This window comes from Orbicella franksi, chromosome 10 (genome assembly GCF_964199315.1).
Source record: "Orbicella franksi chromosome 10, jaOrbFran1.1, whole genome shotgun sequence".
In the NCBI taxonomy this organism is placed as follows: domain Eukaryota; kingdom Metazoa; phylum Cnidaria; class Anthozoa; order Scleractinia; family Merulinidae; genus Orbicella; species Orbicella franksi.
This window is the reverse complement of record NC_138154.1, coordinates 119,901-135,227: the sequence shown is the minus strand read 5'-3', so window position 1 is coordinate 135,227 and position 15,327 is coordinate 119,901. Positions and strand designations below refer to the sequence as shown.

Genomic DNA, 15,327 nt, shown 5'->3' with positions numbered 1-15,327 from the left:
ATCACGACGACTTCAAAAATCATCCCTGCCACGGTAAATGGTGTCCCGCCTGCAACCGAAAGGACTGCCCCGATTTCATCGAAAAAAAACGACCCCATAGCGCGAGGCAAGTTTCCCGCACCCACCTCCCTCTGCCGATTGTGTCACAGAAAATTCTTCGGAGACCAATGCTACAACTACCACTTGCAACGTCGAAGCTTGACCATCCCCTCCATCTGCGACACTTACAAAAAGTGTCCGGACTGTTGCCACGTCTACGAACCCAGGACTGGACGAGGAGGCAACCGTCGTACCCCCGATCACTGGTGCGGATGGGGCGAATGCCACATCTGCGAAAAGAAAGTCTTTCTGCCGACGCACAATTGTTACATCCAACGCATCCCCGAAGACGAAGACGAGCCCAAAAAGAAATGCGTGTCGCACGACAAAGTCAACGGTCGACCCTTCGAAGAACCCGAACCCAATGATCCAGACACGCGAGTCTGGGTAGCCAGAGATCCGCCCCTTCAAGTGTGCTGCGACTACGAAGCCATCACCGATGCCGAAGGGAATCAGACACCCATTCTACTCTGCTTGGAAGACGATGAAGAGGAGCAATTCTGCTCCTTCTACGGTCCCAACTGCACCGCCGACATGTTCGACCACCTCAAATCCCTCGTCGTCGACGTGGACGGTGACGATCGGGACGTCATCGTCCTCTTTCACAATCTCAAAGGCTACGACGGGATGTTCATCTTACAACACTGTTACGCCACGCATCGAGAAGTCACAGACCAAATCACCGTTGGCACCAAGATACTGTCCCTAAAATCCGACAGACTGACCTTCAAAGATTCCCTATGCTTTCTCCCGTTCCCGCTGGCCAACTTTCCAGCCACCTTCGGAATCCACGAACTGTGCAAAGGATTCTTCCCGCACAAATTCAACACTCTGGAAAACCAAGAGTACGAAGGACCCATGCCACCGCGAGACATGTACGATCCCGACGGCATGTCCACCAAAAAGAAAGCCGAATTCGAACAGTGGTACCAAGAGAAAGTCAACGACAATTACCATTTCGTCTTACGGCAAGAAATAGAAGCCTACTGCGAGTCGGACATCAAACTCCTCAAAGCAGGCTGTCAAAAGTTCCGACAAGAATTCAAACAAAAAGCCGACTTTGACCCCATGGAGAAATGCGTCACCATCGCCTCCGCCTGCAACCGATTCTGGCGCAAGAAACTCATCCCGCTCAACACCATCGCCTCCAGACCCCCGCGAGGATGGCACGGCGCCCGATCCAATCAGTCCGTCAAAGCCCTGAAATGGCTAGCCTGGCAAGAACACTCGTTGCAACACACGGACCAAGGCGATCGCATACGCACCGTGCGAAACGGAGGCGAAATCCGACTAACCAATCATCTCGTGGACGGATACGATCCTACCACTCGAACCGTCTACGAATTCCACGGATGTCTATGGCACGGATGTCCGCGCTGTTTCCCTCAAAAACAAGACAGATATCCCATCGACCACACCGATCGCACCCTACAGGAAGTCTACGAGTCCACACTCCACAAACACGACCTTCTCAGTCGTCAAGGCTACCAGCTCTGCGTCAAGTGGGAATGCGACTAGGACCTAGAAGTCAAAACCGACCCTGATCTCCGCCAGTTCCTAGACACGTTCGAAATCGTACACCCGCTCGAACCCAGAGAAGCCTTCTTCGGAGGGCGCACGAACGCCGTCAAACTACATCACGTGACCGACGTGGCTCAAGGAGAACAAATCAAGTACGTCGACGTGACGTCGCTCTATCCCTGGGTCAACAAGGAATGTGTATACCCCGTAGGACACCCGCAAGTCATCGTCAACCCCCAAGATCAAGACATACTCCACTACTTCGGCATGGCCAAAGTGGACATACTACCACCTCACGAACTTTACCATCCCGTTCTACCTTTTCGGCACGGGGGTAAACTCACCTTCCCACTCTGTCGATCGTGCGTAGAACACGAAATGACCAAACCCCTCCTAGAGAAATCACATCGCTGCCCTCACACGGTCGAGCAACGCACGCTACGAGGGACCTGGTGCACACCCGAAATCCAGAAAGCCGTTGTCATGGGATACACGCTCATCAAGATCCACGAAGTCTACCATTTCCCACTCGAACAACGTCGTAAAGGACTCTTCGCCGATTACGTGAACACCTGGCTAAAAATCAAACAGGAATCCGCTGGCTACCCGAACTGGTGTCACACCCCCACAGACAAGGCACGGTACAGGCTACAATACCACCAGAAAGAAGGCATCCTTCTCGATCCGACCATGATCCTGAAAAATCCAGGACGCAAAGCCACCGCCAAACTCATGCTCAACTCCTTCTGGGGCAAGTTCGGTGAAAACCTACACAAACCCACCACCCAAGTCGTCTACAACGCAACGCAACTCTTTGACCTCGTTTCCAATCCCTTCAACGACATACAACAAGTCAGAATCGCCAACGACAAAGCCCTAGAAGTCGTCCACACCGAACTCAAAGACAATCAACCCAATAACGGACGAATCAACATCTTCGTCGCCGCTTTCACCACCTGCTGGGCTCGGCTCAAATTATACAGCTACCTGGAACTGTTAAAGCAACAAGTTCTCTACTTTGACACCGATTCCGTCGTCTACTCGCACAAACCAGGTCAAGCCGATGTACCGCTAGGCGATTACCTCGGAGAGATGACCAACGAACTCGACCACAACGATTTCATCGTCGATTTCACTGCCGCTGGACCCAAAAATTACGGTTACAGAACCCACCAAGGCAAAGTCTGCTGCAAAGTCCGAGGCTTCTCACTCAATGTACGAGGATCACGCCAACTCAATTATGACGTCATGAGACAAAATCTACTCGACGAACTCACACAACCTCTAGAGCAACGACGCAACATCAATGTCGTCAACCTCAACTTCTTCTGGAGAAACCCAGCCACCAAACATCTCAAAGTCATCACACGGACTAAACGCTACGGACTCGTCTTCGACAAACGCGTCGTAGACACGAACACTCTCATGTCGTTTCCATACGGATACACACCATTGTAATTTTTACTTCCTGTAAATCAATAAAAAATCATTTTTTGAAACTCACTTCCTGTGTATCGCCTTATTTGGACATGCGCGTCACAGCCTCGATTTCAGGTTGTCCCATCTGCGCATGCGCCACTTTTCGTGAGTATCGCCATCTTGGATCCACAAATTTAAGAGAATGTATGGGAAAAAAGTGGTCACGTGGTATCATCCCTGCCTCCTGATTGGCTACTGCCCCAATGAGCGTGTATCACTACTAATGTTTGTCCTGGTTTTGTTCATTGAGAAGCGTTCGTTTCGCTCATATAAGTTCACTAAGGTGCTCGAATAAGACACATTCTCATCGAAGCTTACCACATTAGTAGGTCACTTTCCAGCAAACAAATGCTTATCTCCTGGTCATTTTGAATGCCTGGACAAGTCAAATGCTCATGAAATTCAGCACTCAAGTTGGGCATAGTACTAATTTGAACATTTGAAGTCAACTTCCCTTCAATTTAGCAAAACACCTAACATTAATGGTCGTGTAAAAGCTACAAAATCATCAATTCGGGCTGGTACGATACATCCTTTGAGTAGTAACCGCACAAACACTATAGCGAGGCTCGTGCTGACTACACAGTTACTATTCCAATATGGTGTCAGGCTCGGTTACTATCCCAACATAACGTCGGCCGCGGGCGTTCTCATTCAGGCCGACTAATTATGAACAGTGTCTACACCTGAGTGAGTGAGTGAGTGACACATTTGCATATCAGAGTCTCCGCAAGAAACACATTTCTGCGCTTCACGTATCCATGAGTTTAAAAAGGGCGCAGGTGAGCTTAGTTCTAATCTCACTCTCATTTACATACTGAATTAGAAGATTTTGTCACTTTCTTTGACTGTATTATGCAAATGATACACAACAATTAGTGTTCAGTAGTTCAAGTCTAATGGATGACAAATTGTTAACAACAAGAAATGATTGTTTAACCCTTTTTCTGTGGAGCAGGGGGGAGGGGTGCAATGTTTCACAAACCTTTAGGGCAATCTTTTTTTTACGGTTTCTTTTTCTACTTCCCCCATTTCCTCCCCCTTTAATGTCTCAAAGGAAAGTATTGGCCTTTACATTTGTCTTTATCCTAAGACAGCTTTTATCATTCCATCTTTTAGGATTTCATGTGACTTTCCGCCGCTCGGTCTTTTATGATTTTGGGTGATTTTTCACCATTCAGCTGTTCCCTCTTTCCATCTTTAAGGATTTCGGGTGAATTTTCCACTGTTCCTTCATTCTCCAACATTCTGCCATTCCAGCTTTTAGGGTCGCCCTGTAATCATATCTTCCACTTCAAAACCCAACTGCTTCTTTTTTTAGTTTAAAATGGGAGTCTTTGTAAAGCTCAGGAACTGTTGTTTAAGGGGCTGTAAGACGACAAATGAACATGTCTTGGAAAATTTGCTGGTAGTCAACTGAAACACAGAAATAGAGGTACAAAATCTTAATTCTTTGATAATAAAATAGTTTAACTTCGTGGTTAAATATTCTAGGGTGCTAGTGAGTAACTTGTCTCTTTACTTCCTTCAGACTGACTATTCCCGTTATGTATCCCAAGGATACTTTTCAGATGTTTCGATTAGTCAAATGCCATTTCTTTGGGTTTTTTCTAGTAAAAGGGAGCTTTTGTTTGCATTGTCAATGATATCTGAGGAAACAGAACGTTGGTGAACATAACACAAAAACTTAAACACTAAAAATGTTAAAAGTTATGGAAAAGTTATGAAAGAGAGAAATCTCTTTGCCACTATCAAGTAAACAATACCACCAATGCAATACAGACTCGTACAAATACAGTACTGCTCACAAGTAATCTAACAGGGAATGCATTTGCAGACAGGTACAGAACGGATACCGAACGGGTTTGGGAATGCGAACAGAACAGATACAGAACATGTACAGAACAAATCATCTTATGTCTTTTTTAATTTCTTTTAACATGCATTGAGCAAGCATTTTCTCTGCTTCTTCTATTCCATTCTATGTTCATCGTGGCAATTTTGTTAAATTGTCAGCAAGCCCTAGTTACATCCAAATAAGGAAAAAGATGGATGAGTTGAGTTAGACTGGAATAATAATAATAATGATAATAATAATAATAATGATAACATTTATAATGCGCAAATTTCATAAAATGTTTAAATGCACATGACAAGATTAGAAATGGAATAAAAAGGCTAAAAAGCCAAAATTACAATTAAAAGTAAACTTACAATAATAAAAACAGCTATGATAAAAATGCATGACGGAAAAGGTGCGTTTTTAGCTTGGCTTCATAAATACTAACAGTGCTGGCGCTTCTTATGTCAAATGGTAGCGCATTCCAAAGTTTCGGTGCAGCACAGGTAAAAGAATGGTCACCTAGTGTACCTTTTGGTTTAAAACGTGGATAACTAAGTAAAAGTTTATCGCTAGAATTCCTTAGACGATATTTGGATGGGAGCCTAAGAGAAAAAAGAGAAGATAAATAAGTAGGCACTAAAAAATTAAGAATCTTAAAAGTAATTAAAAGTATTTTAAACTCAATTCTATATCTATATCGGAATAATCTACTTAGTTTTAAAACAATGTCACTGAACAATGTTAAAGATGTCCGAGCTGAGCTTTCAGAAGTAAAAAGCTTTGAAGTTTCTGCTTATTGCAAGTTTTGTGCAACAAAATGGCTTTATATTATTGTCTGCATCTGCTTAACAGAGGTGTCAGCTGAATGCAAGTTTATTTTAGAGTAAATGTAGGAAGAAAATCTCAAACTCAAGCTGGTGTCCACTTGATACAGGGTGTCTACTTAATATGGGGTGCACTTAACACAGGTTTCACTGTATGCTTGTTAGAGCAAAAATCTAATTGAAGGCTAGCTGGTGTATCACAATTCATGGATGTATCACAATCACAATTCATTAGGGCCAGGGAATCTATGTAGGTCTGTCATTGTTCTTTGATATTGTTGACATCCAAATAACAAAACTTCTGGAATTCATAATTATTTTTTTGACCTGTGACCTGTGACCTAACTGTAACTTGTGACCTGTATCCTGTGACCTGTGACCCATAACTTGTGAACTGTACTTTAGCCCTGCCGACACAAGGATGCAGGAATATCATTACAATGAAGTTGTAGATTCCTTACCAGAAGTACGAAGAAGAATCAAAGAAGTAACTTGTGATCGGTGTCACCATTCATTTTCCTTCCAAGTTAAGTCTGCTCAATGTGACCCATTAATATGGGGGGCTTACCATTTGACCAAAAATTCCGGTGTGAATTTCCGGAAATTTCCATAGGTGAATGGTACAGAATTTTCCGGTGTACTGCACCAGAGTGGAAAACAATAAGCCTGTTCCATTTGCAATTTTGCCCTCAAAAATTGAAAATGGCCAACTCTCTGGAACTCTTGTTCGCCTTAGAAATATTCATATTGTTTTGAGTGCCATTGGCTGATGCTACACACGGTACAATTAAAATAGAATTTACAACTTCGTGGAAATTACCATGCCGTCCTATTTGCCAGATGAATTCAAGAGCCATTTTCGTATGACAACAGAAATGAGATGGACTAGCATTCCATCCAGGGGGGAGTAGAGATACTCCTATTTGCTTCATGCTATGGAAACCAGGACAAGCTCCGGCCTGGTGGGCCACTTGGCTCATATGCAGACTTTACCTACCTTTTAATACAACCTTGTCAGAATGGTATCACTCATCCTAAAAGTCTATGCAGACATCTTAACTCTAACTAGTACTTTCAGTGAAATTGTTATTCTTATTTTACTGTATTGCCATTAGTTAATACTGCAGTATTTATTGTCGTTTTAGACACATTTAGCGCTCTGCTGATAATAAACGAAATCTATCTATGTGCTAGATCGTTATTTACAGATAAATGAGTGGCAACATTGAGATTGTTCAAAAGTTTTTGGTACTGAGTAAAGTAAAATGCGTGGTGCCTGTCAGTGCTTTGGCACGCGGCCACACATGTAGGATAATCATATTGGTCACCAGGATGCGAGACTAATGGTAGACAACTGGCCAAAGTCTGGTAAAATGTAGTTTTGGCTAGTTGATTTTTCTAGGAAAGCTTTTTCCGATAAGTCGCAAAAACAAGATTATTCTGACTATGTAACTGTACAATGTATCTCCTACCCCCCTTAATTGGCTACCCAAAATTTCCTTTGGCTACTCTTACTGGCCATTGTGCTAGAAAGCTACAACGTTAGTTTTGAGCCCTGTTCACATTACATGTTTGGTTATAAACATGCATCATACTGTTTGTCAAAAGATCCATACCTTACAGTTCTTGCTCAGTAACCTGGTCTGTAAGTGGAGGCGAGGCTGGGGTGACCTTTTGTTGATTTTCAAATGTAAATAAAAGCTATTCTAGTTGTAGATAGGGCAGCGCTAAGAATTAACAGGTCACTCAAGGCATGCGATGCCTTTTTTCATCTTTGAATTTACTTCTTTTACTGCAAAAGAAATCAACCAATGAATGAATCATCCAATCAAACAGTCCATCAACCAGTAAATTCATCGACCAATCAATCTTTGTCAACAAACCAATTACTCATAACTGCTTGCATTACACATGTTCTTTATACAACAATACTTTTTTTTAAGTTGGTCTCATAATCCGCTTCAATCTTGTCCTCTTTTGAGCATCCACTACTCACTATGCTTTTGCAGGCTATTGTATAACTTTTATGGAACCAGCATTTAATGGTTTCAATCCCTGTTAGTAAGATTTTTGCGTTAGCAATGAAAGTAATGTGCAGGCGTAATTGCCCTGTGAGCCAACGAGGAGGTGTGTAGGGTTTGTGTGTGTGCGTGTGTAACAGCCAAAAATGGCGTCATGTAATCCTTTAAAGAAGAAGTCCTTAAAAGAGATTCCGTCTTATGGTGCAATGACATCATTGATATGAATGGGAACAAACAATGAATTGTCAAAAAGAACGTACTGCCTAAAACAGCGCATACCTCTTTTCCTCAATGTGCTGGTTTCCTCTTTGAATTTTTTATGTTTGACTCTAATTTTCAAAGGAAACGTTAGCTTAGTAGTGCTACCACAGTTAAGATACAAAAAGGTTTGAGAGAAGGAAAAAAGTGTTAAACTCACTGTCAATTTATTTATCAATTCCTTGGCATATGCGATCCTCTGCTCCATTTCTATGCATTTTTCTAGATAACAAGAAACGTATCAAACCTAACTCTCGGACATACGCTCCCCATCGTGGGGCATGGAAGGAGGTTGGTGGATACCCCCTTGGGTTTTTGATAGGTCGCAATATTTTGAAACGATTTCCCTTTTTAGCTTTACTAGAAAGCTTATGATCTGCTTCAAGCCGAAGTACATATGGAAGGTTATGATGATGCTGGTGGCCTGTGATGCCATTAAAGATGGTCGCCATCTTGAATTTTACCCATAGTAGTCGACCTTACTAAACGGTGTGTGAGGGATAAACGGCTACTGGAAATGGCAGTTGTCGATGTTTACTGGTCACTCCAAAAGCCTTCTGGTGGACATGTGGCTACTTTATTGCACCCCAACTAACTGAACGCCTGGAAGAGGCTAGTTAGTTCCTGGCTAGCCCGAGGTCAGACTCCTTTTGTTCAGAAAATTTTCGAGTGTGGACCAAGGAAGGCCGGTAACTGATTTTCTCACTGAGCGTTTTCCATTTACCAAAATATTCCGGAAATTCCGGTTGGGATGTAAATGGAGCATCACTTTTTGGTTCGTTTCAATGGAAATTTTCCGTAATAAGCGGAATTCATGAAAAGGTAGGCCCGTTTTCCCGGTGGAAACTGCCCAATGGAAAATTTGTGTTCCATTTACAGATTTCTCGTCTTTATCACCAGTTGCATGCCTTTGACTGTCTTTTAAGCGGCCAGGCCTCCCTTCGGCTCCCCCGTGTTTCAAGGACTGTTTCAACAAAAATGGCGGCTGATCAGGGTTAGTTTTCTGGAAGCTTTTTGCAAACAAACTTTCAGGGATACTACGAGTGCTCTGCCTGCCACATTCTAACGCCAAATCTAGAAAATGTATTGCAACACGAATGTGCTGCATATAAAAGTGGTAGGTAAAAATTCTTGCTTGTTTGAAGCTTTTTTTGCCGGTGCATGTTTCCCGCGTAAAATGTTGCATGAACAACTCTGAAAAGTTCTTTTGTAATTCTTCATTCACAGGTGAACGTCGAGGCCACTGAAAAGATGTCTACTGCATTATCTTCTGAATTAATCAACTTTCTTCCTCTATGGAGACTTCTAACATTTCGCACAAAAACAACATCTGATGGGCCTCATTGGCTTCCAGTTTAAATATTCGCGGGAGATTCAGAGAAGCTACAGATAGGGGCCTGTGACTGAATGGGACTTGTGACAAATGGAACGCGCTTTTCCCAAACAGAAATTCCCAATATAATTTTTCTGAAATTTTTTGTAAATGGAAAATGCCCGCTGATACAGAGAAAACTAAAAAATCCTTTTTAGATTACTGCAGGTAACAGGAGCAACGGACTGTGTGATGTACCTGATACGGATCATCTCATTGACAATTTCTTCCTGACGTTGAAACTAATCATGATTTAGAAGGCAATGGTCCCTTTGACTTAACAGTGAACGAAGGGATGATGCAGGGCCATTAAAAAAATGACAAGGAATCATCAGCTCGCTTTTCCTTAACAAATAAAAAAATAAATTCATTTTCCTGTAAGAATGGTAGCAGGTATTTATGTGACACGCACTGGTATGCCCTCTTTTCGGAAAATACTAGTGATACTGTAGTTGAGTCATTTGGAAATATATGGGATCTTCGGGTACGACCATTCTGTGTTGAGAGGTGGAGGGTCTTTCTGATGGTTCATTGTAACAATGATTTACTGTTATTACTTTTGTAATAATAATAATAATGATGGTGCTGCTGCTGCTGCTGAAGATGATGAAGATGATGTTTTTTAATTATTGTCACAATGTTACTATCATTATTGTTATGGCTTGGACAGGGCCTGAGAATGTGTGACGCTAGATTGTCGATGTAAAGGTTAAAAAGTTGGATTCTTGTTTGTCCCGTAAGTGCTCCTGGTATGGTAATGTAATGTCATTCCCAGAGGATGTGTCACCACTTAACCACATCAGTAACGATTCGCTGGAATCAGTGGAGCAGCACCGTCCAAATTTCAAATGTAGCCGTAATAAAATTAAAGGTTCAAGGACCCTCTCACTTGTTGGGGGAAATGTCTTGGTTCATTGACTCATTAGCGATGTGCTGGAGTGCTTTTCATGCCCACTGAGGTGTGTTTCTGTGGTCCAGGATCAGGTCAGCAAACAATATGGATGTGCCTTACGACGGCCATCAAATTTTCTAAGTTTTTTGAAGTTTTGTGTAGTGTTTTTAAGTTTTTATCGTTGTTCTTATTCCATAATGGTTGTGCATCTTACACACGATGAGTTGGAGAAAATACTAAGGCTAAAACTACAGCCAATTGAGAATTCTTTGAACTTTAAAGACGACAAGCACCATAAGTTGTTGGAGAAAGTGGTCAACCTTGCAAGGACTGTGAAAACTCTTGATCTGGAGAACAGTGGTCTTAAAGCTCAACTTAATACTATTATCAGCAACGTTAAGGAGAATGTTGTTCTCCTGGATGAACAAGAGCAATACATGCACCGAGAACGTGTTGAAATCAAAGGAATTCCGGTTAGCCGTGACGAAAACACTAATGAGGTTGTGAAACAAGTGGCCAGCCTTCTCGATGTAGAGTTAGGCGAAGATGACATCTCGATCAGCCACAGGCTTCCTCCAATTCCTCCTTGGACAGACAAAGACGGTATTGTGCATTCCCCACCTTTGAGTATTATAGCAAAGTTTGTAAAGAGGCATGTCAAGGAGAAATTTTACAGAGCAAGGTACAAACTCAAAACAAATCATTAAGGGATCTTGCTGGTACATCGGCAGAGAGAAACAAAATATTCATCTCTGAAAGCCTTACTTAGACAAGGAAAAAATTATTCAAAGCAGCCCTAAAAGTCAAGAAAGAATTGAAATTCTCCTTTATCTCTTATTACATTAATGATAGTGCCTAAGTGTAGGAGCTGTGTGAGGCCTGTGAACGAAAATTGTAGAGGCATCCAGTGTGACTCTTGCCTCTGATGGTTTCACCTAAAATGTACTGCTTTATCTGTTAGGGAGTACAACTATTTTGCTGCGACCTGTGACTTGTGGCTCTGCCTGCACTGCCGTAACAAAATTTTTCCTTTTAATTCTGTGGAAGACCATGAACTGGTTGAGCTACTGGTCTATAATTCCAACACAGATTGTCTTTGCTCTGAAAAAACATCCAGATCAAATTTAGAGTCTTTACCAAGTTTTGATTTATCTGCATCTATTAATAATAATTGTAATTTATCCAGCATTAATATTGACCTGAATTTACCTTCCGTGACTAATTTTGGATATTACTCAATTCATGAGTTCCACTCTAATAAAGATATTCGATCAACCATTTCTGATAAGGCATTTTCTGCCCTGCACTTTGATATTAGAAGTCTTGCAGCAAACTTTGATGATTTCTTCCAAATGTGAAGTGACTTGAATTATTCTTTCTCTGTTATTGGCCTTTCCGAAACTAAAATCAAAGTTGGAATGGATTCTTATTTGAATACTAATCTCCCTGGTTATTGTTTCCTGTCTCAACCATCCATGTCTAATTCTGCAGGTGTTGGTTTCTACATCAAAGACAATCTTTCATACATTAAACGTGATGACTTTTGCACTACCAATCCAGAATTTGAGTCCATTTCGATCGAAATTGAGGTCCCACTTCAGCATAATATTGTCTGTGGATTAATATATAGGCATCCTGATCAAAATATTGCCAAAAGTGCTGACTTTTTCTATAAGGTGACCGAGAAAATAAATAGAGAAGGTAAATTTTGTTTTCTGATGGGTGATTTTAATATCAATCTTTTAAATTATGACTCTCATTCTGAGACAGAAGATATTGTCAATACTCTAGGATCCTATGCATTCCATCCACAGATTTTGAAACCTACTAGAATAACCTATCATTCATTGATAACATTTTTTTTAATTCACTAGAGCACCATGCTATAAGTGGTAATATACTGTGTGGCATAACAGATCATTTGCCTAACTTTTTGATTGACACAAAGTTATCTAATCCTCCAAAAAAATTTTAAGATGTATAAAAGGGATTACTCAAGGCTTGATAATGAAGCACTTATTTCAGAGGTTAGCAAGGTGAACTGGTCAGAGGTCTTAATTAATGAATCTGAAGTGTCTGATGTTAACACAGTTTTTCAGAATTTCTATCTCTGTATTTCTCAATTAATCTATAAGCACGCTCCTCTCCGTAAATTTACTCGGAAAGAAATTAAGTCATTATCCAAGCCTTGGGTGACTCCTGGCATCAAAGTATCTATTAGGCTGGAGGAGAAGTTTTATAAACGTTTCTCAGAAACTAGGAATATATATTTCTTAACTAAATATAAGTTTATCGGAATAAGATTACCCAACTGCTTAAAGTCAGCAAACAGAATTACTACCATAATTACTTTATTGCAAATAGTAAAAAATATCTAAAAAACCTGGGCAGGCATCAAAGAGTTAATTACCCTGAAACCAAATGGATTCAACTCTCCCTCTAAAATTGTTGTTGGCAATAATGTAATTATTGATTCCAAGGCTATTACTTCAGCTTTTAATAAATATTTTTCAGAAATTGGCAGAAAGTTAGCAGAAGAGATTCCTCAAGTTGATATTGATCCCCTAGACTTTCTTGGGCCCTCGCAGGCAAACAGCTTTATGCTTTTCCATGTTTCTGCAGTAGAGATACAGAATGAAATTACTAGCCTAAACTCATCCAAGGCTTCTGGTCCTTTTAGCATTCCAGTATGCCTGCTAAAGCTATTAAAAACCTGCATATCATTTCCCTTGGAATTTATCTTTAATCTTTCCTTTAGTAGTGGGTGTGTGCCTGACCAATTTAAGATAGCTGATGTTATTCCAGTACATAAAAAGGACTCAGTCACTTGCATGAATAACTATCGACCCATCTCACTGCTCTCCATTTTCAATAAAATCCTGGAGAAGCTTGTATACAAGAGACATTACTTTTATTGATAAATATAATATTCTATATGACAAACAATTTGGCTTTAGGAGAGATCATTCCACTCTACATGCAACTCTTTTTATTACAGACAAAATTCAAAGAGCAATTGAAGATGGCCTATTTTTCTTGATTTTGCCAAAGCCTTTGATTTTGTTGACCATAGCATATTACTAAAGAAATTAACCCATCATGGAATCCGTGGTATTGTCAATGACTGGTTTGCTTCCTATTTAAACAATATGAGGCAGTATGTTACAATTGGTAGTACTAAATCTGATGACACCCTCATTACTCGTGGTGTCCCACAGGGTTCTGTGTTAGGCCCTGTTCTGTCGCACTTTGTAATAATCATCGCACTTTGTAATACCTGTCGCACTTTGTAATAACACTTGTCACACTTTGTAATAAAATAGCTGTCACACTTTGTAATAACAAGTTGTCGCACTTTGTAATAAATTAAGCTGTCACACTTTGTAATAACAAGTTGTCACACTTTGTAATAAGCTTTCAAATTTCCTTTGAATAGGATATTTGGTAGAAATTATATGACTTAACTAATCCCACAGGGCACAAATACGTCCTTCTTTGATATTTTACTTTGTATACTAAACTGAGGAGATGAAAAAGAAACGCGTTCTCCCCCACGCTTCTCGCAATTGTTATTTGTCTTGACTACGATGTATCGCAACAGAAACACTTTGTCATCACGAATAATGACTTAAAAATTGGTTTTGTTAAGCCGCTCCATTGGCTAGGTACTAGTCTAATTTATCGTGCAAATGAGACCCTATTGCATGTTTAATTTGTAAATGATAGCTTAATTCAGGTATTAAAAAGGTATTTATCACATCTTAAATAAAGATTCGAATTTTAAATATACTGGCATCTCCTGCGGATGAAAATAAAAAGGTTTGTTTCCGTGGGAGTTTTAGAGAGGACGAAACTGGAAAGCAACTTGCAGGGACATAGTGTATCAGTAAAAGAGTAGAGGACACATCTTGCTGGTATTTATAACAGCTGTACAAAATGGTACGATCCGGAAATAAAGGCTTTGACTGGGAGTCTTCTAAGAAGGGACCGTTAACTATAGTTGAATAGAATAATTGTGAAATAGTATCGTATTTTAATTCAAAAATCGCATTGGCTTGACATAAGCCAGAATATGGAACAGCAACCATCATAGCCGTAATCAGTATATGTGGTATTAAAGCATTGAATCAGAACCATTGAATAAAAGTCTATTTCAACCTTGAATAAACAACAACGAACTATAACATGAAACGGAATTAACTAGTTGTTTATAAATACTTAATACACAACTGAACGAACAGAATGTTTCTCTCTCCTCAGTGCAAGGAACTGTTTTTTGTTTTAAAGCAAAAAGTCATTAAAAGACCATGGGTGATTCTATTCTAGCCGAGTGGATAATAATGACAAAGCAGATTTCAACAAAATGCTACTTTTGACTTTTTCGCCAGAATATGTTGAGGATGATAAACCATCCCAAACCACGAAATCGCAGATCCAGCCAAGCATTTGCCCAATTTGGACTGGCAACTATTCGCCGTACCTCCAGCACAACACCACTCGAAGATCCAAACTTTTTAATTAGGCTCCTGACGCTAACGATGCCAAGTTCACCACCCTCAGAGAAGTAAATACTTGGGAGCATCGAGACCAGTCTACGGGTGATATCACGAAAACGGACGTTGACTGAACATAGGTTATTATACATCCGGCATACATGGTTAGGCCAGGAAAAACCAGAAGATAACGCCTCGGAAAGTATTTTCTCTAAAATTTCATTCAGGAGCCTTTCTATGGGGGTGGTTGCGTCGTTCGTGGAAACCATTCCAACGGTCTCGTTTCCAACAAAGTGGATGGGGATTTGTATACGATGTTGATCTTGTTCAGGCACCTCTCTTTCCTTTACCATATACTGGCCGTGTGCGTAATCCTCCTGAGTAGATAACAAATCCGCGCCATCATCTTCCACCTCTTCTTCTGCCCTTTCTTCCTGCTCATCATCTTCCACCTTTTCCACCTCTCCATTTGTCTTTTTCTCCTGCTCCTCCTCCTCCAGCAACACTCTGCCGTCCACACATATG

General features: G+C 40.8%; 1 protein-coding gene and 1 long non-coding RNA gene across 2 annotated transcripts in view; both read left to right on the top strand.

Moving 5' to 3' along the window:
• LOC145499604 (uncharacterized) overlaps positions 1-15,327 on the top strand; it is a 64,177-nt gene that overhangs the window by 31,673 nt on the left and 17,177 nt on the right. The gene's annotated exons all lie outside the window — the stretch shown is intronic.
• LOC145499736 (uncharacterized) lies at positions 5,656-11,935 on the top strand. The gene has a single exon (XM_081479260.1). It carries the CDS (start codon positions 10,507-10,509, stop codon positions 11,014-11,016), a length of 510 nt encoding a protein of 169 aa, XP_081335386.1. The 5' UTR covers positions 5,656-10,506; the 3' UTR covers positions 11,017-11,935.

Excerpts from the sequence above, each read along its gene's own strand:
- LOC145499736 (XM_081479260.1), top strand. The coding sequence starts at position 10,507 with ATGGTTGTGCATCTTACACACGATGAGTTGGAGAAAATACTAAGGCTA.